Raw genomic sequence first — 25,006 nt, 5'->3', positions numbered from 1 at the left:
TCAATAAAATAAATTTTTTTTAAAGAAAAAAAAGTGCGGTACCAAAAAGCTGATTAGAAGGGGTTCTGTGGCAAGAATTTGCTTATTTCTCATTGACCTCCTTTCTTTAAGCTTAGATTTTAGCTTTCTCTGATTTGCTGTATGAGTTACCACTTAGTCACCTTCTGCTACTGCTTCTCTTTTTTGTCCTTGTGAGTTTATGCATAATTTTTCCATTATTGTAATTTCAATAGGGTTTTAGAAGAAAGTAGAAAGTAAAACATCCATGTTTAACCAGAAGTCTCTTTCCATTTTAAAGTTTCTATTAATATAATAAATGGGGACAGAAAGAAGTCAAAAGTGTTAGGTTGAGTTTGTGGGGACTTTTGTCCTAATAAAGTAGTCTGTGGGCCTAAAAGGTTTTGTAAACTATTGCTTAAAGCATTTTCTTAATACATAATTCTAGAAACATAAACAGCATTTCTTCTTATTGACTCTCATGTTCAAGTCAAGTAGAATTTAAAATGTAATAACTAGTATGTGATAAAAATTATTTCAGCGGAATGTAGTTGCTTTGCCAACATGAGTCAGTATTAACAAATTCTGTTTTGGGGGTTTAGAGTTTAACCAATGTAAAGCATGCCTTCTTCTGAACCACTAATATCCTAATCAAAATTCCTGATTGTAGGATATTTATATTTGTCACTATACATAAAAGAAACCAGATTAGAACTATTACACAGTCCTATCTCAGACAGAAGGAAGGAATTCTTTAGTGAGTGAATCTTACTGTTCGTTTTGAACTAAACAAGGTCTCATCAGTGTTGCATATAAGGAAACTATCTCACAAGATAATCGTAATAGAAAGAAAAGCATCTGGTTCTAGCCTCTCATTTTATAGAGAAGGAAGCAGGAAGCCCCTGAGCAATGAAAGGATTTGACCAAGGTAACTCATCTAGTTATTAGCATGGCCACTAAACTATAGCTCTTGACTCCCAAGTAATTGTTCTTTCCATAGTGGTACAATAATAGAAGAGGGATATACAGTAAATATACTGATGGATATTTTTGCTGCTTATTAAATAAGCTTTGTATAAGTATTGAAAGAGGTAGAAACTTGGAATCTAGCTTTAAGGTAATAGGAACATAATCCAAGATTGTATGGGTAGCGATGGAAAAAAGGGCAGTTTTGGGCCAGACTAGACTAGAATTGTCAGCAGGCCTAGGTGATGAACCTCATTCACACAAATAATAGAAAGGGCCTGTTGGACATAAGGCATCAGAGTTGTAGTGATAGGACAAGATAACAAAATCAGAGATTGATCCTGAATTTGATACATCCACAAAACAAGTCAATAAAAAGAGCTGCGTTGATATCAAGAGCAATTGAGTCCTTTTCCTGTTTTGCCTATTTTCAGTCACTGGCACCAAAATCTCCCAGTTGGAGTGGAAAACTGGTAGAATGGGAAACGTAGGATTTTTTTAAGTTTATTTGTTTATTTTTCCCAGAGGGCTTAGTTCTGAGTTTTAGATATCAGTGGTCACCTTAAATTGACAAGAAAACTCATCATTCTGTCTGTTCCCACCCCCACTGCCAAAAAAGACGCTCTTTCCATTCTTTCTATTTAATCTTTGGCAGAACCATTCAGTCTCTCTGGCCTGAAAAATAGAAGTTATGTGTGATTTATCCTTATTATGCAACAGAAAAAAAAACTTTAATGAATGATCATTCTCACCTCTTAAATCCATTGAGCTACCAACAGAGTACTTATCAGATGATTAATCACCAGTTTACTTGTCTGTCATTCCCACCAGATTATTAGCTTCTTGAAGATTATTTTATTTGTATCTCACAGTGCCTGGCATGTAGAGTTTGCTCAGGAAATATTTGGTTGGTAAAAGAGATCTTTGCCTACTGGGTCAAATGTAAATTCATCCTGGCATTCCAAATTGTCAGGAATCTGGATCCTCCCTACTTCACCACCCCTCGCACCCCCACCCACCCCCACCCCCCCAGTTTCCACACTGATTAGGTTCCTTCTTGCTCATCATGCATGCCTCCATGTCCTTGCTTGCACTGGTACTCGATACCTGGACTTTTCTTCTCTCAGTCCAATCCTTCTTGCCCATATAAATTCCACTCTAAAAGTCCCTAACCCCACCTCTTTGCTCTAGCCTTCCTATGCAAGTAAAACTGATCTTTCCCTTTTCTGAATTCTTGTACTGCTTATTGGTGGTAATACATCATTTTATCCCTTTATCATATTCATGGTGCTATAACTACTATTTAATTGAATATCTCTTATATGCGAGGCTCTCGATACACAAACCTTATCTGAAATGGTCACACAGTCCCCAAAGACACAGTGGTGTTATCCCCATTTTATAGATGAGAGGTGTAATAGAGGCACAGAGAGTTTAAATAAGTAACTTGCTCAAGATGACACAGATCCGAATCCAGATTTTTCTAACTCCAAAAAGCCTTTGCTCTTTCAGCTGCACCACAGTACTTCCTCTCAGTATCTCTCCTCTCCTGCCTCCCTCAAAATACACCTTTTGGAGTATATCTGTCCTTCACCATGTCTGCCCCATATTTTAGATGCTTAATGAATGTTGAATTGAGTTGATACGGTTGGTAGGAAGAAGTGTTAAAACCTGTTTCATGTTTTGTGTTTTAACATTTCATTGGAATGCCTTGTTTTTAAAAAGTTGCTCCTTTTTTGGCTATTTTTCATAACTTTGATCAAAATACTTGGAAATCTGATGTTAAAGCCAACATCTAATATGTTCTGTATTTTTTTAATGTAAAGCACAGATTTTATAAATATATACAATTTCTTGTAACATAATTTAGTAAAACAATAGTTATTAATTTTGAAAATTCAAGAGTAATGAATAATTTTATTTATACATATAAGTAATTTTATTTATATGTGAATTCACACTTTTATACATATAAGCAAAATTTTATTTAAAATAGTCACCAAAGAGATTTTGTTTTAAAGATTGTCTCTGGAAGCTATTACAGTATAGCCATATGTGTAATATTTTATAGTTCGAGACCGTGTTCGGACAAAAATGGAGCGTGATATCTTGGTAGAAGTTAACCATCCTTTTATTGTCAAGTTGCATTATGGTAAGTTATGAACAACCTGCCATCTCATCCCTTTACCTCATTCTCCCACTCCCTGAGTGCATTCAGATATACTAATGTATATAAATATTTATTTGTGTATATTTGTATGTGTCTAGTAGATACATATAGTAAAGTCATGGAAATTAAACCATTACTTCTTAGATAAATTTTAGAAGCTTTTATTGCATTTAGCTTCGTGTTTCTTTTAAACATTATAGTTTCTGAGTGATAGCCATAGGAACAGGTAATAATAATCATTTTTAAATTATAATAATAATAATGTACCAGTATTTTATAGTCTATATGTGTTAGCCTAACTTACAAGCAAGAAAGATCCCTAATATCGACGTCCTGATGTTCTTATTCTGTGTAATTAAAGCTAACCAATCCACCTTTTTTTGTAGTTAAGTGACATGGTATTTTGTATTTTGTTTCATGGTTAAGTAAGTCCTTTCTGTTGGGAATTTTTCTTATTGACCGCATGTTCTAGAACTGTTGTATTCCTGAGAGACTGTTGCCTGAATAAAATCTAACAAATGTTTTAGTGGTTCCATAATAAGAAACACTGCATTTAACATTTCTACGTGGAAATTAAGAGGAATCATTGGTTAACTTCTAAATAAAAATCAGTTTAGATCTATGATGTAGTCATTAATTTGCTAAAATAGTATTCATTTGTGAATGAGTTGACCTAATGTAAGCCCCCCAAATTAAACTATGAATTAAATGGAAATTTTCATTTCTTCATTCAGCTTTTCAAACTGAAGGGAAGTTGTATCTTATATTGGACTTTCTCAGGGGAGGAGATTTGTTTACACGCTTATCCAAAGAGGTATATAATTAATCTCTGTTTTAAATCTATTTATACACATCCTTTTTCAACTAAAGCTTTGTTATATTTCAATATTATGCTTGTCGTATTTTGTCAAGTGGCACAAGATTCTTACATTGACGAATCAGAGCCAAAAAGAGTTATTTTCCTAACTTCTGAATTTATTCGGAAAGTAGATTTTAAATTGATAAACTGTCTTTTGCCCTGCTTCTTTTAGTTATAGTTTTTTCAGAAGCAATAATATAACAACAAGATATCCTTAAACAATCAGTAGTGGAAATTCAACCTGCATTGTAAAGATCATTTTTCATTTCTAAGACGTTACTGTGATGGAGCAACAATGGCACAATCTGAATATAGTTGTTACTTAACAAAATGTAAAATTATTTTCCCCACAGTGCATATTTAGCATTTAGTAAGTCATTAGTTGACTAACTCAGTCATTTTTGAAAATTTCTTTCATAAGTGAATTGTGTAATTAGCATATTTATAATTTTTTGATATTTAAACTGTAGGATGGAACTTTAAAAAAATGCAAAAAGAAAATAAAGACAGAAAAATTATTATTTTATTTTAGGTCATGTTCACAGAAGAAGATGTCAAATTCTACTTGGCTGAACTTGCGCTTGCTTTAGACCATCTACATAGCCTGGGAATAATCTATAGAGACTTAAAACCAGAAAAGTAAGGAATCATGCTGCTAAGTTGAATACAGTGTAATATAATTATTTAGGGGGTAATATAAAATAATACATCATAGAACTACCACAAACATTGGATTAGAATGCCTATGCTTCACATTTCTGCTAACCCTTTATGTTCTCATACTTTTAAATATCTGTTAATCAAAATACCTGTTAACGTTACCTTGTTTTCATTTGCATTCTTTGATTTTTAATGAAGTGGAAATCTATGCTCATAGCTTTATTGGCAGTTGTATTTTTGTGTGATTTTTCTGTTCATGGCCTTTGCTCATTTTTCTTTTGGAGTGTTGTTTTTTCCCCATTGATTTGTAAGAGACCTTTCTATACAAATTAAGAATTTAACCATTTGACATATGTTGCAAATACACTTTTCTAGTTTATCTTTTAATTTTATTATTTTATTATGTATGTATGTATATATGTATGTATGGCTGTGTTGGGTCTTTGTTGCTGCACGCAGGCCTTCCCTAGTTGTGGCAAGTGGGAGCTACTCTTTGTTGCGGTGTGCGGGCTTCTCATCGTAGTGGCTTGTCTTTGTTGTGGAGCACAGGCTCTAGGCGTGTGGGCTTCAGTAGTTGTGGCACTCGGGCTCAGTAGTTGTGGCTCACAGGCTCTACAGCGCAGGCTCAGTAGTTGTGGCACACGGGCTTAGTTGCTTCGCGGCATGTGGGATCTTCCTGGACCAGGGATTGAACCCATGTCCCCTGCATTGGCAGGCGGATTCTTAACCACTGCGCCACCAGGGAAGTCCCTATCTTTTAATTTTGTGTTATTTTAACCTACACAAGTATTTTTCTCTCAGATCTACCAGTCTTTCCTTTTGTGGTTTCTTCTGTGACTTTTATTCTTCGAAGGGCTTTTCCAATTCTCATGATAAGATTTTTTTCTTCTAATTTTATGGTTTCTTTTTTTTTTTACTTTTAACTCCATCTAGAAATTTTTTGGTGTGAGGGATGGCATGGAGCTAATTGTTTCCTCCAAATACCATTTATTGAAAATTTTCTTCTCCACATGATTTCAAATTTTTAATGAGAGTTAAGCAAATTTACTTTCATAGTAGTGGTTATCAAGAAGCTAATATTATTTAAATTGTACACACTTCTGTGTTTTAGTTTGTTAGCGTTTACTGTCTACCACTTTGAGAAAGAAAGGTTTTCTTTTCTCCTTTTTTAAAGATATAAACAAGAGCCTTGTTCTATCAAGAATTTTTAAAAATAGCTTTTTTGAGATACAGTCCACATACCCCAATGTTCATAGCAGCATTATTTACAATTGCCAAGATGTGGAAGCAACCCAGCTGTCCACCAACAGATGAATGGATAAAGATGTGTTATAAATATACAATGGAATATTTCTCAGCCATAAAAAAGAACAAAATTAGTGGCTGCTGGGGGGTGGGGCGGGAATATAGAGGTGGGGAAGCGGTAAGGTACAAAGTATTGGGTGTAAGTTAAGCTCAAGGATGTATTGTACAACACAGGGAATATAGCCAATATTGGGGAAGAGCTGTAAATGGAAAGTAACCTTTAATTATACTAAAAAAAATTTTTTTTAATTAAAATAATAGTTCTACCACCTAAGTATGCATTCTTAAACAATATAGGTTTCATTTGTTTTAAACTTTATTAAATAAATACTGTACATAAACCTTTGTGTCCTGATCTTTGGGCCTATATGATATATTAATATCCAGCTATTAAAACTAAAGTATACAAGTCAATGGTTTTTAGTATATTCACAGAGTTGTGTAACTATCATCTTTATCAAGAATTTGGATATTACTTACCTTAAAATGTTACATGCAAAATTTAAATTATATATTACAATAGGAAACAAAGGAAATAACTCCTTTGGAATCCTGTTAAGTGATCATTTAGAAATTGTTATACTTTCATATTTTACGTTTGTTTTTCAGGTATTTTGTTTTCAGATAAGTTTCATATGGTTCTGATTTTATTCCCCAGATAATGACTGAGTTTTTCTCATCATTTTCCCAATTTCTAACTATCACAACATAAAATATAATTCCTAGTGAGAATGAATATTCAAGCATATAGTCCTTAGAAGAAAAATTTACTGTGAACATAAGATTAAACATTCATAATAAAAATGTGTTCGTGTTTTATATCATTTAATTGAATGTATTTATTGTAGACCATTGTATTAATGTTGGTTTTAAAATTATATATAAAGCATGGATCCTGTCTCAAAGATCAAATAAGATCTAATGTGGGTAAGATTGCCTATAGTGAGATTTTTCACGTAAATGTCTAGACTACACTATTAAACTGAAATAACATTTAATTGTTAAATGATCCAAGTGATATCATCATGTAGAGCTTAGGAGAAATTTAAATTTTTGGACCAATTGTTTTATGCACTATAAGGGGTTTTCCAGATCCTTTTAAACTAGAACTCTGTTACAATAAATATGGCTAAAAATAATTATTAATAATTGAAAGAGAACTTTGCTTATTGAGAGTAATACAGTTGACTTTTTCTTTCAAAGATAAAGGACGGGCATGGTTATCTTAGAATGCACTTGCTATAGGAAGTATAAGTAATGCCCTTTTAGCCATGTTTTCTTTTTTAATTTTTTCAAAATTACCAAGAATGATTTGAGGTTTGTTTTGTTTTGTTTTTAGAACTGTCTTCCAGGTATTGATTAGACAGAAGGGAGGATGATTCCCACCATACCTAATAATTCCCTTTATATTCCCTAAATGTGTTGGTCTGCTTTCTAGTCAAGCATAATCAAGATCAGTATTTTTTTCATAACAAGTCCCTTGTAGTGAAAGAGACTTGAACACTGTGTCCCTACTGAATTACCCTCACTGGTAAACATTATTGTAATCATAGTTGAACTGATGATATAGGAAGGTTGGTAGTATTTTTGACATAGTAAAATTTTATTATAACAAAATTTGGCTTGCACATTTTTTTAGTTAATTAAAAGAATGAAAAGTAAGGAAATAAAGTAAGGAATTAAAAGGAATTAAATGTATTAAAAGTAAGGAAATGCCTATATTATGGAATAGTTTTGAATATGAGTGAAATAGTTGACGTTATTACTTGACCTTTCAAGTCAGTATACTAAAATACCCATCCAGAAATGCAGTAACTGGCTTAACAGCTTAGTACTTACTCCTTTCTATAGCTCCTTAATTAACGACCTTACTCTCAACTCAAGTATCTGCTAAAGCCAGAAACTTGAGTGTCTTCTCCAGTTGTTGTTCTTTATCATAAGTCATACCTAAGAGCACACTAAATATTCTTTATTTTTCCTTCTAAATTGTTTTCTAAAATTGCAGATCTGATTATCTTTACCTTCCATGCATGTAAACCTTTTATGATCTTCATTGCCCTTAAGAAGAAATCCAAACTCTTTGGAATGCTCTATCAGCTCTTTGTAGACTGGCCCCATTCATGCAATATACATTTCTTATTTATCTGTGCTCTACCAAACAGTGAGCTACAAGATGAATAAGGTCAAAGTCTCAAGGAGCTCTCAGTTTACTGAAAAAGAGAGAAAACACTGGATAATGTATACAATGTAGTGATGGGTCAAAGAAGAACAAGGAGTATGAGGAAGGTGTGTTGAGGAGAAGAGGACTGTGTAAGTTGTGTCAGAAAAAAAGCTAGGAAGGAATTCCCTGGCGGTCCAGTGGTTAGGACTCATCGCTTTCACTGCCAGGGCCTGGGTTCAGTCCCTGGTTGGGGAACTAATATCCCGCAAACTGTGCAGCACAGCCAAAAAAAAAAAAGAAAGAAAAAGAAAAAAAGCTAGTAAAGAATGATTGAGTCAGATGCGTTTAAAATGACAGCTCTAACACTTTTGACTTAACTATCCAGACCTCTGTCTATTGTGCAAGCACTAGGGAGTTTAGTTAGGCCACCTCTGCAGAAAGGCACTAAGAGCAACTTAGAATATAGGTCTTGGTTCCTTTCCTCATAGTTCTCAAGTGTCCCTGGCTCATTAATACAAGTTATAAGGCTTTGCCTTTGGGATTCGTTATATATGTGTGTCCAAAAAAATAATTTTTCTCCTCCTTTACCTTCGCCTTTTTATTCAGAGTCTAAAGCAATATTTTGGAATGAATGTGATGATCTGATACTTAACAAAGTAATTTCAGTTTTAGCTTCGAAAAATCTCTCTTTAATGGTTTGAAAAGATTTTCTAACTTTGTTTTCTTTCAGCATACTTCTTGATGAAGAAGGTCACATCAAGTTAACAGGTAAAAATCCTCATTTTGTTAAAATAGTCTCTCCTACTCTATATAATTAATTTCCTTTAAGGTTGATCATGGTATAAATATTAAGTAACACATTGTGTTAAAAACTTGAATTAGAATTTTTAAATAATTAATGTAAATATTGGAACTATTAATGTAAACTTTGGAACTCAAAGTTTAAACTTTACGTGTGCAAATTATTGTAGGATATTTATGAACTTGATATTTATTTTGGCAGATTTTGGCCTAAGTAAAGAGTCTATTGACCATGAAAAGAAAGCATATTCTTTTTGTGGAACTGTGGAATACATGGCTCCAGAAGTAGTTAATCGTCGAGGTCATACTCAGAGTGCGGACTGGTGGTCTTTCGGTGTGTTAATGGTAAGGTTTGGGGTGTTTTTTTGGTTTGTTTTTTTTTTTTTGAAGTTCACTAGTGAATATAGTAGAAATATAAATCACTTGTTTTATTGTATAGCAATTTTAGAAGATGTGGTTGTAATTAAGATGTTGCTTTTTTATCTTCTAGCCTTGAGATTTTATACCTACTGACTAATACCTCTGATTATTTTGCCTTTTTATAGTTTGAGATGCTCACTGGTACACTACCTTTCCAAGGAAAAGATCGAAAAGAAACAATGACTATGATTCTTAAGTAAGTACTCCCTAGTGGATGTGTTTTGATGAGATTTAAAAATAAATGCTTCAAACTAAAAAATGAGATTTTTAGAGTGTTAGCTATAGTATAAGAAATAACTAAGAAATTCATTGATATTATGACATCAATATTATGTGGTTTAAATATGAGCAAACCCCATAGATCTAGCTTTACCTTTGAGATTTGGAATATGAAAAAGATGCCCATTATTCTACTTCTCTTTACATTGTCCTGGAGGTACTAGCAAGTAAAGTAAGGTATCCAAAAGAAGTGCAGCTTAAGGTTTAAAAAGCAGAAATAAAATTGTCATTATTGGGAATTCCCTGGTGGTCCAGTGGTTAGGACTCCACGCTTCCACTGCCAGGGGCCTGGGTTCGATCCTTGGTCAGGGAACTAAGATCCCGCAAGCCCCACGGCGCGGCCAAAAAAAATTGTCATTATTTAGTTAACACGATTGTGTCCATAGAAAATCCAAATCTTCATATAAATCCTTGGAATTAATGAGAGCTTGGCAAAGTTGCTGGATAAAGGGTCAGTAAATAAAATCTATTTCATGTCTGTATACTAGCAACAGAAAACGGAATTTTTTTAAAAAGATACTGTTTACAATAGTAAAAAAAAAAAAATCAAACCTAGGGATAAATCTAGCAGAAGTTATGCAAGAACTTTATGCAGAGAACTTAGAAAATGCTAGGAAATTTTAAAAGACCAAAGTAACTTGGAAGGTTGTACCATATTCACATTATGACAGACCCAAGTGTTATAAAGGATGTGTGTTATCCAATAAAAAAATATAATGTGAACCCCATACATAATTTTAAATTTTCTAGTAGCAACATTAAAAAAGTAAAAAGAAACAACTAAAATTAATTGTAATATATTTTATTTAACCCAGTATATCCAAGATATTATCATTTCAACATGTGATCAGCATTAAAAAATGATCGAGACATGATACATTATTTTTTTTATTTGAAACTCAGTGCAGGTTTTACACTTACAGTTTGGGCTAGCCACATTTCAAGTGCTCAGTGGCTGTATGTGACTAGTGGCTACCATATTGGACAGCATAACTGTAGTTTCACTGCAAATCATATTTAAATCCTAACAATTTTTTGTGTGGAACTTAATAAACTGATTCTTATATGATAATACAAAGGACCAAGAATAGCTAAAACACTCCTGAAGAATATCAAGATAGGAGGACTTGCTTTACCAAGTATCAAGCCTTGCTATAACTATAATTAGGACAATATGGCATTAAAACAAGTATAGAAAATAGAATTGTGCAATGGACTCGAGAGGCCAGTAGCAGACCTATACATATATGGACACTCGATTTACAACCATTGGAAATTGCAGAGCAGTAGGTAAATAGCACCCTTTTTTAGTAAATCATGCTGGAAAAAATGATATTCAAACAGAAAAAGATAAAACAACGAACTCACACCATACACAAATCATTTCCAAGTATATTACAAATATATATATATATATATATTTTTTTTTACATATATATGGGAAGAGGGCAGAAAGATTCTAGAAGAGAATATAGGAGGAATCTTCATGACCTTGGTGTAGAAAAAGTAGTCTTTCAACACAAAAAGCATGAGCCATAAAGGAAAAGATTGATAAATTATTACTACATTAAAATTAATAACTTCTCATCAAAATATTCCATTGAAAAAATAGAAGAAATTTATAACATATAACCAACAAAGGACTTGTTTCCAGAATATGTCAAGGACTCCAGTCAATCAATAAGAAAAAGACAGCCCAGTAGAAACATGAAGAAACGTAGGGACTTCACAAAAGAGGATATCCTATGGCCAATAAGCTTATTAAAAGATGCTTGCCCTCATTAATCAGAAAATGCAAATTAAAACCACAGTGAGCTACAACTACATACCCACCAGAGTAGCTAAGGGTACAAAGACTGACAATACAAAGTGCTGACGGGCTGTGGAGCAGTGGCAGCTTTCATACATAGCTGGAAGGAATGTAAATACTCATATAACCTCTTTGGAAAGCAGTTTTTGGCATTTCTTCTAAAGTCCAATACATGTATAACCTCATCCAGTAATCCTGTTCCTAGGCATGCACCCAGTTTTTATGCATCAGGGTACTTGCACATCAAGAAACAAGTACCCAGATATTTATAGCAGCATTATTTATAATAGCCAAAAGGTAGAAACTAGATTGTTAACAGAAGAATGGACTAATAAATTGTGGTATATTCATACAATGGAATACAGCAGGGGTTGACTATAAATATTTTAGATTTTGTAGGCCACACACAGTCTCTGTCACATATTTGTATTGTTTATTATTTGCTTCTAGCACTTTTAAAATGTAAAAACCATTTGTAGCTCAAAAGCCATACAAAAATAGGCTGAAGCCTTTTGCCCATGGGTGTAGTGTGCTATACAGCAAAGAAAAGGAACAAACCACAGTTACACACAATGACTTGGGTAAATCTCACAAGAATGTTGAGCAAAAGCAATTCAGACACAAAATAATGAATACTACATAGATGATCCTATTTATAAAGTTTTAAAAGCAGACAAACTAAAGCATAGTTTTTAGGGTCCCTATTTAGATGGCAGAAGCCTGCGGCAAAATCAGGAAAGTAGTTACATTGGATGAGGGGTTCTGGCAATGTTATATTTCTTGGCCAGATGACTGTTCACTTTGTGGTCAATCATGGAGCTGTGTACTTTGGTTTTGGGTTTGGGAGGTTTGGTTTTGTTTTTTGCACTTTATGTTATTCTTCACAATAAAAAACATTGAAAAATATTTGCTATACAAATGAATGTTCAGTGAACCTTCATCACTCCATCTACTCTGGCCCCTTCCTTTCAGCTAATAGACACACTTCAGTGTTGAGAAAAACAAACCATTTCTTTGACTTGGCCTATCTTTCAAGTTTCTGCAGCATCTTCCTGCATTTTTTCAACAAAAAGCCTCTTTAAAGAGTGGTCTGTGCTTTCTCTTACTTTTTTTTGGCTGCTTTTATCCCATAGCCTGTTTGTCGTTCATTTCTACCGCTCCATTGAGCGGCTCCATTCTCTCACTATGGTCATCAGTAATTTCCTGGTTGCTTAAACTAGTGGCAGATTGTCAGAAAGGTGACTCTTTGTATGATTTGTTCACGCAATTCATTCAACAGATGATTGAGGTCTTTCTATGTGTACTTAGGATGCAATGTGAACAAGACTGACAAGATCTTCTGTGGTCTCACTGAGCTTGCATTCTAGTGGGGGAGACAAGGAATTAATATTTAAACAAATAAATATAATAATTTCCTGTAGTAATAGGAGCAGTGGGGATAATAAACTAGGGTACTCTTGAAGTGTGAGGGAAGGGGCGGGGCAGGAATCATTTTAGATGAGACATTTAAGGAAGGTCTCTCTGAGGAGTATTTGACACTGCTGGCCACCCCCTCCCCCCTTCGTTTTTCCTACTTTCATCTGCTTCTCCCACCTCTCTAACCATTCCTCTTTTGGTCTCTTTTGCTTGACCATTCCTTCTCTGCCGGCTTTTCTCTTTTTAATTATGAAAAATTTCAAGGGTAAATTCGCAAAAATAGAATAATACAGTGAACATACGTATACCAATCACCCACATTCAACAGTCATAAAGATTCTGCCACATTTGCTTTGTCTATTCCTCCTTTCTTTTTTTCTTCTTTACTGAAATAGTTTAAGCATTCCAGACATGTCATTTCTCACCTACTGCAGTTTGCATTGCTAAAATATATGGATATTTTCTTATGTAAACTGGTAATGGTCATCTAATACCAATCCTTAACCAGATTTTTCAGGTTTTCTCCAAAACTGTATCCCAAATCAAGTCTGCACGTATCCTTTCGTTGTATTTCTTCAGCTTCTGTTCATCTAGAACAGTGTACCCCTGTTGTTCCCCTGCCATTTACTTGTAGAAACCATGTCACTTTTATAGAATTTTACTTTCTGAATTTATCTTGTTAAAAGATGAGACCACTTCTTAATATCTGAAACAAAAAGCATAAAGGTGATTGTATTGCTTAGTATAGTAGGGAAAGCGGTGCTGGTCCAGTAGAATCTCTCCAAGCAGAGTAGACCATTGTTCTTATATAGGGTTTTGGGGAAGGGTGGAGTTCAAGAATTGGCAGGTTTTCAGGGCCTAAAATGAATTGACATCGTCTGTAAGTATGGTTACTTGGGTGGGACTCTTGGCACTCAGGTGTGGTTATTGGCGTCACTTCATTCTTGTTTGGCTAATTTTCACAGATGAAGAGCAGTGACTGATTCATTGGTTTGCAAAAACAAAAAACTCTGTTCACCTAGGCAAGTAGTCTTTGATCAATTGAATGGTTCTGGTGCCTCTTTTGTTACCATGGTTACATAATAATTAGTCTTTTCCCAGGAGTGTGAAGTTTTTTTATTCTCCTTGTGATGTTTTCTCACTTGTTACTTTATCCTGTTTTTGGTTAAACTTTTTTGGCAACATTATTTCATAGCTCATGCTTTTGCACCCTATTGCATCACATCAGGAGGCTTACAGCACCATGTTGCCCCACTTTAAGTGATGAATTCCCATGGTTACACCTGATCCCTCCATTGTAAAGTTCCCTGTCAGGTTTTCATCTAATAGTTTCATCCACTGATAGTCATTACTTGAAACAGTTATTTTATTAGGGATTTTAAATTGTGTATTTTCTATTACTGTTATTCCTTCACTTATTAGCTGGTATTTTCCAAAGCAATGAGCTTTTCCTCATCAACTAGGGCTATTTAGTTACCTTGAAATAAGGCTCAAACAAGATGAGCCCCAGTGGGGGTGATGTCCGATGAGTTGGGTTTTTATGTTAGTTTTGACTTTTTCCTTTTCCTTTTTCACTATAACGAAGTCATGGGATTTAATAATCAGTGTGATTCAGCCAATTGCATTCATTATTTTTAATGCCCAAATTGTTCTTTTTCTGACCACCTTTTAAATGTTCTCGTTACCCAGTGTTCCATCTCTGATATGCTTTTCTCCCCGCCTGGACTCACTTTCCTGACTGGCATCAGTCTTTCCAATAACTATTGAACATTTTAATTACTCCCAAATCACTCTTTCTTACCTTAATTTACCAGGCACCAGACCTTTATTTCCATTTACTCACCTGCATGACTTAACATTTTTAAACTAAATTTATCTTTGTTCGCTGTTCTGTTCCTCTTCTTGTATTCCCAGTTAACAGCTTTTCCATGTAACCTATCTCCTAAGCCAGAAACCTAGAAATCGTTCTTGATTTCTTCCTCTCTTGCATACAAAGGTATTCACCAAATTCAGTCTCCGAAATATTTCACTGTCCCAGCCTTCCTTCTGCATTGCACTGCTTACAGTTCTCAGATCTCCTACCCATGGTGATCTCCTACCCACACTATAGGGCTGAGCTTCTAAGTAGATTGCTCACTGCCTACCACCGCTTCCCACTCCAGATCATTCTATACTTCCCTTGGAGTTCCCACTTGAAAATAAATCTGGTCCGTTAGTCCACTGCTTAAAGACCTCTGCTATATTCCTGTTACCAAATACGGCAGTGTTTCCCCTCGTTTCTGTTGTTCAACAGAATGCTAATTCTACAAGATGTTAATAGGTATTCTCTGAAGAAGAGGTGCTAAAAACAAATGTTTAGAAAAATACTGATTTCATTACTCTAAATTTATCGGCCTTTTATATGCAACGTATTTTATTTTATGTCTCTAACAAGGGGTATAATAGATAGCATTCCACAAACTCACTGGATCATGAAATATTTTGTTGTTGTTGCTAAGTGTCTAGGGAAATTAATATTATTTAGTAAAATATTGGGGGACACTGGGCAAACGAATAGATTCTCAACCTTTAAATTGCATTTAAAGCCTTTTTCAATCTCCCATGTTAAAATAGATATTCCCTACTGTTCCCTTAGCACTCTTTACATGTGTCCTTCTGAATTTGTCTCTTAATGTACTAGCATTATCTATATCTGTCTTCCCCACTGATTGTGGGGGGGGGCTGTCTTTATCTCCGTTTCCTAAGCAGTGTCTAGCACATAGTAGCTTCAATAACAACTCACTGAATAATAAATGGATCTATTTCTGAAATAGAAATTTCTCTGCTAGCCATTTTCTCCAGCTCTGTTATTATTTTCATACTTACAGGATCATTGGTTTCCTTAATTTGTAGGTTGAGAAAAAGAGTAAAATTATATATTAGAAGTGAAACAGACCTTCAAGCTCATCCAGGCCAGTGGTTTTCAGACTGTGTGCCACAGACATCTTAGATGTTCCACAGACCCCTTTCCCACCAGCTCCCCTTCCCTGGAGGGCTATTAAAGGGAACGGGAGGGAAAAAATAGGTGTGTGAAGCACATGTTCTTTTAAATGTTTTAAATGTTGGATTTCTTAAATTCCTATTGAGAAAGGGTTCCAAGTCTACAGTTTGGCAGCCATTAATCTAACATCCAATCCCCTTGCTCATGAAGAACTGGTAACAGGCTCAAGGGGATTGGCTTTCCCAAGGTCACAAAGTTCTTAGTAACAGACCCAGAACTAAGACTCAGATGATCTTACTTTTACAGTAGTGCTTTTTACAAAATTCTGAAAAATGAAAAAGTTCATTAGAAGATTTGGGGCTAACATTCTGTGTTCACACAAAAACCTAGACCCAAATACTCATAGCAGTTTTATTCATAATAGCCCCAAACTGGACAAAATCCAAATGTCCCTCAACAGATAAATGGATAATCTGTGGAATATCCTTGTCATGGAATACTACTTAGCAATAAACATGAATGAACTATTGGGACTTCCCTGGTGGTGCGGTGGATAGGACTCCATGCTCCCAATTCAGGGGGCCCGGGTTCAGTCGCTGGTCAGGGAACTAGATCTCACATGCATGCCACAACTAAGAGTTCATGTGCTGCAACTAAGGAGCCAGCAAGCCACAACTAAGGAGCCCGTGAGCCGCAACTAAGGACCCCACCTGCCGCAACTAAGGAGCCCTGGAGCAGCAACTAAGGAGCCCACGTGCTGCAATTAAGACCCGGTGCAACCAAATAAATAACATAATAGAGCTATTATCTATAAATAAATAAATGGAATGAACTATTAATACAACAACTTGGATGAATCTCAAGGGAATTATGCTGCATGAAAAAAGTTACATACTGTATGGTTCCATTTACATGGCATTCTTAAAATGACAAAATTATAGAAATGGAGAATACATTAGTGGTTGCCAGAGGTTAGGAATTGGGGAGGGAGGGAGGTGGGTGTGGTTATAAAGGAGCCACTTGAGGGATTCTGGTGGTGTTGAACTGTTCAGTACCTTTACTGTGGTGGTGGATACAGGAACTTAGAAATGTAATAAAATGGCATAGAACTTCACCTCACAGCTGTCAGGATGGTTATCATCAAAAAGTCTACAAATAGTGGTCGCTTTGGCAGCGCATATACTAAAATTGGAATGATACAGAGAAGATTAGCATGGCCCCTGCGCAAGGATGACATGCAAATTTGTGAAGCATTCCATATTTTTACTTTGTTATACAGCAGAAACTAACACAACATTGTAAAGCAATTATGCTCCAATAAAGATGTTTTTAAAAAAAAGTCTACAGATAACACATGTTGGATGGGAATTCCCTGGCGGTCCAGTGGTTAGGGCTCCGTACTTTCACTGCAAGGGCCCAGGTTCAATCCCTGGTTGGGGAACTAAGATCCCGCAAGGTGCGCGGTGTGGCCAAAAAAAAGCACACATGTTGGGGAGTATGTGGAGAAAGGGGAACCCTTGTACACTGTTGATGGGAAAACACTAATTCAGAAAGATACATGCACCCCAGTGTTCATAGCAGCACAATTTACAATAGCCAGCACATGGAAGCACCCCAAGTGCCCATTAACAGATGATTGGATTAAGGAGATTTGGCATACACACGCGCGCGCACACACACACACACACACACACACACACAATGGAATATTACTCAGCCATAAAACAGAATGAAATTCTGCCATTTACAGCAATGTGGATGGACCTTGAGGGCATTATGCTAAGTGAGATAACTGAGACAGAGAAAGACAAATACTGTATGATATCATTTACATGTGGAGTCAAAAAATAATGCAAATGAATGTATATGCAAAACAGAAACATTCACAGATACAGAGGACAAACGTATGGTTACCGAAGGGGAGATGGAAGGGGGGGGAGGGACAAATTAGGGGCGTGGGATTAACAGATACAAACCACTATGTATAAAATCAGTAAGCAACAGGATATGCAATATAACACAGGGAATTATGGCCATTATCTTATAATAACCTAAAATGGAATATAATCTGCAAAAATACTGAATCACTATGCTGTACACCTGAAACTAATGTAATACTGTAAATCAACTATACTTCAATTTAAAAGATGGCATAGAACTAAACACACACACAAATAAGTGCAATGAAAATTGGAGATATCTGAATGAGATCAGTGGATTGTGTCAATGTCAATATCCTGGTTGTGATATCACACTATAGTTTTGTAAGGTGTTACCACTGGGGGAAACTGGGTAAAGGGTACGTAGGCTCTCTCTGTATTATTTCTGATTTTGAATCCATAATTATATTAAAATTAAAAGTTTATTTTAAAAATAAAGTACAGATACCTCCAAAACATAAAATGTATGGATTTATTATTTAGAGCCAAACTTGGGATGCCACAGTTTTTGAGTCCTGAAGCCCAGAGTCTTTTACGAATGCTTTTCAAACGAAATCCTGCAAACAGATTAGGTAAAATTTTTAAATAATTTGTTTTCTTTGTGTGTTTGTTGGTGTTTGTTTTCTGGGGGGAGATGGATATTTGTGTTTGTTGTGGGATTATGAAATAGTAGGACAAATGTTAAAAGTGAAGACTGAATAAACAATATATATATTTATCCTTGAAATAAAATTACCATTTAATCAAAACTAGTCAATTTTTGATAGGCGCAGGACCAGATGGAGTTGAAGAAATTAAAAGACATTCATTTTTCTCAACAATAGACTGGAATGTAAGTACAGAATGAAAACTTGCTTGAAATTTTTTTTATAATTAACACATGTCTAAGTCTCTTATTTTTCCTCCAGAAACTGTATAGAAGAGAAATTCATCCACCTTTTAAACCTGCAACTGGCAGGCCTGAAGATACTTTCTATTTTGATCCTGAGTTCACTGCGAAAACTCCCAAAGGTAAGGAGAAAACATGAAAACCCAAATATAAGACAATATATATTTTTTTCTTGTTCAATCAGAAAATCTTATCTAGTATAACCCTATATACCGTCCTCATTTCTTCCCTTCATACACTACCCCTGCTGTAATAACTAGATCATTAGTAAATCCTTTATAGCATTTTATAGAAGTCAAGATCCTTGTTAAATCTTTTAGCAAATTATGTTGTACCTTAAACTTCCATACAATTTGTGTGAAAAAATTATTTGGTTGTGCGTTTATTTACCTGTAGCTATGTTCACATGAAATACTACAGCATAAGTAGTGCCCTTTAAAATTCTAATATTATATGGTATTCTGGAAGTACTTACAAAGTTCAAATCCCAAACATAACTTAAACTTCATGTGAGGTGTGATAACTTCAAAATGATTCATATCCTGTATCAGGCTTTATCCTAAAGTTGCACAAACAGTGACTATTAGAGAAGTGATCTTTGAAATGGTAAGTTGTATTTCATTCATTAGTGTGTGTATTATACATAATGGTGTTTTTCACTCTAATGTTCTCTCATTTAGGTGTATCAGGTCCCAGGTTTATCATTGACAAGCAAATAAATAGAAAATGTACTTGCGTGTATTTCCCATAGAGCGTATCATTTCAAACCTTGCTATAAAGCTTTACAGCCAAAAGTCTAACAATCTATATTAAGCAATGATGGGTGTTTATTTTTGTAAGGCAGCCTTAGAAATTTGGCTTAACACATGAACAGAATTTTATCAAATGTATAGACAGTGATATGCATAATAGAACTGATGATATATGGTAATGTTTTACTTTGCTTTCTCAATACAATTTGTCCTGATAGAGGAAAAATCTTAGAATAGAGCAGTTCTATATTATATTCTGCCCAGATAGGTTCTCTTAGCAGAAGTCTTCAGTATAATACTGTCACATTGACGTAGAATTCACTAAACAATATATATTGCTGAGAATATCAAGCTGATATTAAAAGAGAACTTTATGTGGAGTTGATGTTTAAGTAGATTTACCTGTTTTTTGCTTGCCTTTAGCCTTTATAGTATGTTTATAAATATTAGTATGCCTAATTGTATGTTTATATTTATGAATAACATATTTATTATACTTGTATTATTTCTTTTTTAGTGAGCATTAACTATATTGTGAAAGTATTTTTCTGTTTTTGTTAATGCCAGTAGATTCCACATAAATAATTTGAATAACAATACATGTCACGTCATAAAACATTTTAAGGACCACGTACTGTGATTGTCCTAGTGTGTGTATATATATATATATATATATATATATTTATAAATTTGATCTTGTACATGTATAATAATTTTATCTTCAGTTTAGATTTCTAGATTCTGACGTTATGTATTGAGACCACTGGACTAAATCCCTTTCTCCTAAATTATCTGCAGATCAACCTTATATCTCCCCCTAACCAGGAGCCATAGCATTGTTAGGTTATTATTTAGGGCTGCACTGTCCAATGTGGTAGCCAGTAGCCATATGTGGCTGTTTAAATTTAAATTAATTAAAATTAAAAATTTTGTTTCTTAGTCACACTAACCACATCTCGAATTCTCAGTAGCTACATGTGGCTAGGGGCTACTGTATTGGGCAGCACAGATAAAGAAAATTTCCATCACTGCAGGAAAGTCTTTGGGACAGTGCTAATTTAGAATATATTAACCCAGTAATTCATTAATTTAGTATATTCTTCAAATGAATTAGCAATTTTCTGGGCTCTGAGGGACTAGGATGTTAGAGTTTTGATGGCAATAAGCCATCAGGACAGATCTGATACAGTGCCTTACTTAGTTATCCTGGAAACACTGGATACCTGAGAAGTGGAATTCCAGAATAAGTGAGAACGGTCATAATGTTGACAATTCTTCCCTTAATTACCTTTCAAAGCAATTACTTTCTTAGTAATTTATTATTCTTTTCAGATTCACCTGGCATTCCACCTAGTGCTAATGCACATCAGCTTTTTCGGGGGTTTAGTTTTGTAGCTATTACCTCAGATGATGAAAGCCAAGCTATGCAGACAGTTGGTGTGCACTCAATTGTTCAGGTGAGTGAATGTCTAAGTAATTTTAAATTTGAAGTGTTGTAAGATACACTTCATTGTGTGGATAATTATGTTAGATTTGATCTGCTGACCTTAAGTGAGCAGCTTAAAATACATTTTATATCATTGACATTAGTCTTAGAAACTCCTTTCATATACCTTTGAAAAGGTTGCATGAGCCAGAATCCTGGATACCTATCTGACTTGAAAGTAGAATTCTAAGAGAGTTGAGATGAGTATCACCATCTTGTTGTCTCTCGTCTCCTGTGCCTTAGAATGTTTATTGGGCCTAATTTGTTTCATCCTCTGTCTCTGTTAGATAAGCTGTGGTGAGCTGAGGTCTCCTAGTTCACTGATACTTTAGAACAGGGGTCAGCGGACTTTTTCTATAAGGACCAGATAATAAATATTTGAGGCTTCGTAGGCTATATGGATCTCTGTTGCGACTACTCAACTCTGCCGTTGTAGCACAAAAGCAGTCATAGATTGTATGTAAATGAATGAACATGGCTGTGTGCCAATAAAACTTTGTTTAGCAAAAACTGGTAGTGAACCAGATTTGGCCCACAGGCCATAGTTTGCCAACCTCTGCCATAGAAATATATAAGAAATAAAAATAAACTTAAATTTTAAGTTTTCCAAGTTTTGTGTCCTTGTTCTTTTGGAGCCCCATTGTCATTAGGAAGAAATGGTTATGGGTACTGCCTTAGGGTACCTCCCTCCTTATCCCATCTGTTGATCAGAGTGGGAGAAAAAGGAGCTACAGAAGCAGGTTTCTGAGTGTGTGTGTTTGTAGCAGGCGACTGCACTGCTAAATTAAATGTTATTAGAGGAACACAAATAGTACAAACCATTACATTTATTTCTTCCCATCGTAGTATCATGGAAAGATAAATTAAATTCATCTTCTTGATCATAGAGGGAACTAGATATATCTTTTGAAGCACTGAATTGTTTTTAGGGTATACTTAGTGCTTGAATTTGCTTGATGATTAAGTTGCTTTTGCGCTAAAGTTTTTTTCACAAGTCAGTTATCTTGCTTTCCACTTTCTAGAAAACCAATTTAAGCACTGTTTTTTGAACAAAGTTCATGTTGAAATAGTCTGTCCCTTTTACTATGACAAGCATGTGATGAATTCTATAGAATGTATGTTTATGATTTCTGTGTGGTGCATCGGAGAGAAGAATCCAGATGTTCTAATTCTGAATCCTCCTAAATCTTTTCTTCTATACCAGAGGTTTCAAATGTCTCCCCGTTTGCAAAGGTATTTCAAAGACCTATAGCCGTTTGGGGAGTAGAATGGGGCATAACCACTGTCAAGGCTGTCGGCCCCTTATCACGTAGCTCTGTGTTTCTTGTTGTACATATTCAGTTTTTTCTTTTCAACATAAGCTTTTTTTAAAGGCATATTTCTTGCTGTGCATTGTATTGTAGACACTTCAGAAATGCGCAGTTGTAGAAGAATATATGCAGAAAAATTCATTTTTATTTTTACTAAATTCATTTATATTTATAGTTAAGGCCAACAGTGCATGCTGAGTAACATGTTTCCCTATTATGTAATGTACCAAAGTCATTACAGGGCTCTTCATCAATTTATAATTGTGTTTGTAGCAGTTACACAGGAACAGTATTCAGTTTACTGATGGATATGAAGTAAAAGAAGATATTGGGGTTGGCTCCTACTCCGTTTGCAAGAGATGTATACATAAAGCCACAAACATGGAGTTTGCAGTGAAGGTAAGTGTTTTTAGATTTCAAATGCACCTCTAACAGTTCTTATTCATGCATGCTAGTACCAGTTAAAAATTATAGTCTTCTTTGGTAAGTGTGCCTTTTGTTATAAAAAGGTAAGGTGATTTAAATGTCTGGCTAGTGATCTTCAGGGATCTTAATCTGGAACCATAGATCCTCCTATGAGCTCAAAAGGTAAGGCAGCATACATCCAGTTTGCGGAGGGCAGTACCACTTTACACCTGACCTGGTTTTTAGTAGCACCGCGTGTACTCTCAGAAGTCCCCCGTTTATGGTCAAGATGTCAGGGAGTTCATCGGAATTATATGCCAAATTTTGTGTGTTTACATTTTTATGGCAAAAATGTTCATACCATCTTTCACATTTAGAAGGATCTGTGAACCAATAAAAGAATAAGAACCACTGTCATAAAATATATTATCATTAGCTGTTTTAAGTTCGTCAAGCATCCTAAGACAGTAAAGATTTTCTAAGCCAAAAACCAAGGCACATACCTCTATAATAAAGTTCGAGTCCAAACCTTTAGTTATAAGTGAACAAATACTATATTCAAGTTTCTGCCTTTTCACTTCTTGAGTTGGATGCCTCTGCTCTCCCATCACAAACAATTCAAGTAATGTCTAAAGCTTTCAACTTAATTTGAGCCTTAGAACTAGTCTATAACTATGGGTAGCTCGTGTTTAGTTAGTGGGGAAAGTGGCATTAATTATTATTACTTCTATCCTTCCACCAATCTGTCCGTTTATCTAGATCTAGTATGATTTTACTGTGTAAAAGTAAAAATAAATGTGCTTTATGTATGCATAGCAAATATCTGGGAGGACACACCCAAAAATGCTTGCTGCTCTTTTAAACTTGGATGTAATTGTTCTAAAAAGTCATCAGTGTCTGTAAGGCATTCTGTCAGTTAAAAGGATGAACCATAGAAATACATTTTAATTTGCTCTTCTACTCAGTGAAATGTGGGGTACATAGAAATTTTCAAACTGCACACATGAAAGGAGAGAATGTGAATAATGTACTTGGTAGGCAATCTAAGAATGTATCTTGCCTCCATAAACACATCAGAAAAAAGCAGAAGTGTCCTGAGGCCTCCTTCAAATTATAGAAACCAGGAGCAGTATACCAAAACCTTGAGAACATCCTCCAGCTATATGTGGATTCTTGTGACTTAAATTAGATCCCTAAAACCAATCCCAGCACTTGATTCTACTGAAATTACTACATATCTAAGATTCACAAGCAGAGTTGGATATAATATAAGCTGGGCTCAAGATTAGCAGATCAGAGAGAATGTTGCCCAAAATAAAACCTCCCCAGTTCTCTGGTGGTCCAGTGCCACGCTTCCACTGCAGGGAGCACGGGTTCAATCCCTGGTCCAGGAACTAAGATCCCACAAGCCATGTGATGCAGCCAAAAAATAAATAAATAATAAAATTTAAAAAATAAAATAAAACCTCCCAATGTGTTCTGGTTTTCAAAAGACTAACCCCAAATCATCTCCCTTGAGTCAGCATGTCTATTCCATGTACCTTTCCTCTTAATCATCCATTTGCCTGATTCTACACTATCATTTGCAGTTGATCACAGTGGACGCCTGTATGTTTGACTTACCTGTTCTCCAAATAAAGAACTGTTTTCACAACTAAATCCATTTCAGATAGCAGATTTGGCTCATATTGAGAGTTGCAAGCTCTTTCCTAGGATGCTGAAGCGTTTGGGTATTTATTGCATACATAATTACTAAGCTGTTTTAAAACTGAAAGTATGAAGGTCACAAAATTTATTTCAGACTACATTTTGGATGAAATGAAAGGAAAACTTGTTGCCTTTTCTTTTTTTTTTTTTTTCCAGTTTTTTTTTTTTTTTTTTGGCTGCATTGGGTCTTCGTTGCTGCACAGGCTTTCTCTAGTTGCAGCGAGCGGGGGCTACTCTTCGTTGCGGTGTGTGGGCTTCTCAATGCAGTGGCTTCTCTTGTTGCGGAGCATGGGCTCTAGGCGTGCGAGCTTCAGCAGTTGCGGCACATGGGCCCCAGAGCACGCAGGCTTCAGTAGTTGTGGCTCGCAGGCTCTAGAGTGCAGTCTCAGTAGTTGTAGTGCACGGGCTTAGTTGCTCTGCGGCTTGTGGGATCTTCCCGGACCAGGGATCGAACCCGTGTCCCCTGCACTGGCAGGCAGATTCTTAACCACTGTGCCACCAGGGTAGTCCTTGTTGCCTTTTTAAAAATATAATGTTACTTTAACAGATTAAAACATTAAGAGAAGTATTTTTAAGAAGCAGGCGACATAAAAGAGTTGGAAAGCTAAATTAGTATTTTAAAGGGCTTTATTGTAATAATTAAACTTCATTCTAGCCAAGTAGAATTCTTGGTATGGTATTCTGCTTAGCTTT

At 35.2% G+C, this 25,006-nt stretch overlaps 1 protein-coding gene and 1 non-coding gene across 12 annotated transcripts in view; both read left to right on the top strand.

The window, feature by feature from the left end:
• The window catches only part of RPS6KA3 (ribosomal protein S6 kinase A3), a 110,632-nt gene that overhangs the window by 66,724 nt on the left and 18,902 nt on the right, over positions 1-25,006 (top strand). For 7 of the 11 annotated variants that reach the window (XM_029240327.1, XM_029240329.1, XM_029240325.1 and 4 more), the window contains 11 exons: positions 3,035-3,115; positions 3,868-3,947; positions 4,525-4,631; positions 8,849-8,886; positions 9,122-9,264; positions 9,465-9,535; positions 18,248-18,336; positions 18,532-18,596; positions 18,673-18,775; positions 20,738-20,862; positions 22,475-22,600. In XM_029240327.1, the coding sequence (XP_029096160.1) occupies positions 3,035-3,115; positions 3,868-3,947; positions 4,525-4,631; positions 8,849-8,886; positions 9,122-9,264; positions 9,465-9,535; positions 18,248-18,336; positions 18,532-18,596; positions 18,673-18,775; positions 20,738-20,862; positions 22,475-22,600 (1,028 nt within the window). The remainder of the gene's footprint in view (positions 1-3,034; positions 3,116-3,867; positions 3,948-4,524; positions 4,632-8,848; positions 8,887-9,121; positions 9,265-9,464; positions 9,536-18,247; positions 18,337-18,531; positions 18,597-18,672; positions 18,776-20,737; positions 20,863-22,474; positions 22,601-25,006) is intronic. The other 4 variants (XM_029240336.1, XM_029240328.1, XM_029240334.1 and 1 more) reach the window with 1 other exon arrangement.
• LOC114906680 lies at positions 16,987-17,089 on the top strand. The gene has a single exon (XR_003796496.1). It is a non-coding gene; the product is annotated as a U6 spliceosomal RNA (small nuclear RNA).

The sequence above is a fragment of the Monodon monoceros genome, unplaced genomic scaffold, assembly GCF_005190385.1.
Source record: "Monodon monoceros isolate NGI ecotype Baffin Bay Population unplaced genomic scaffold, NGI_Narwhal_1 Super_Scaffold_22, whole genome shotgun sequence".
In the NCBI taxonomy this organism is placed as follows: domain Eukaryota; kingdom Metazoa; phylum Chordata; class Mammalia; order Artiodactyla; family Monodontidae; genus Monodon; species Monodon monoceros.
This window is presented reverse-complemented; position numbering and strand designations above follow the sequence as displayed.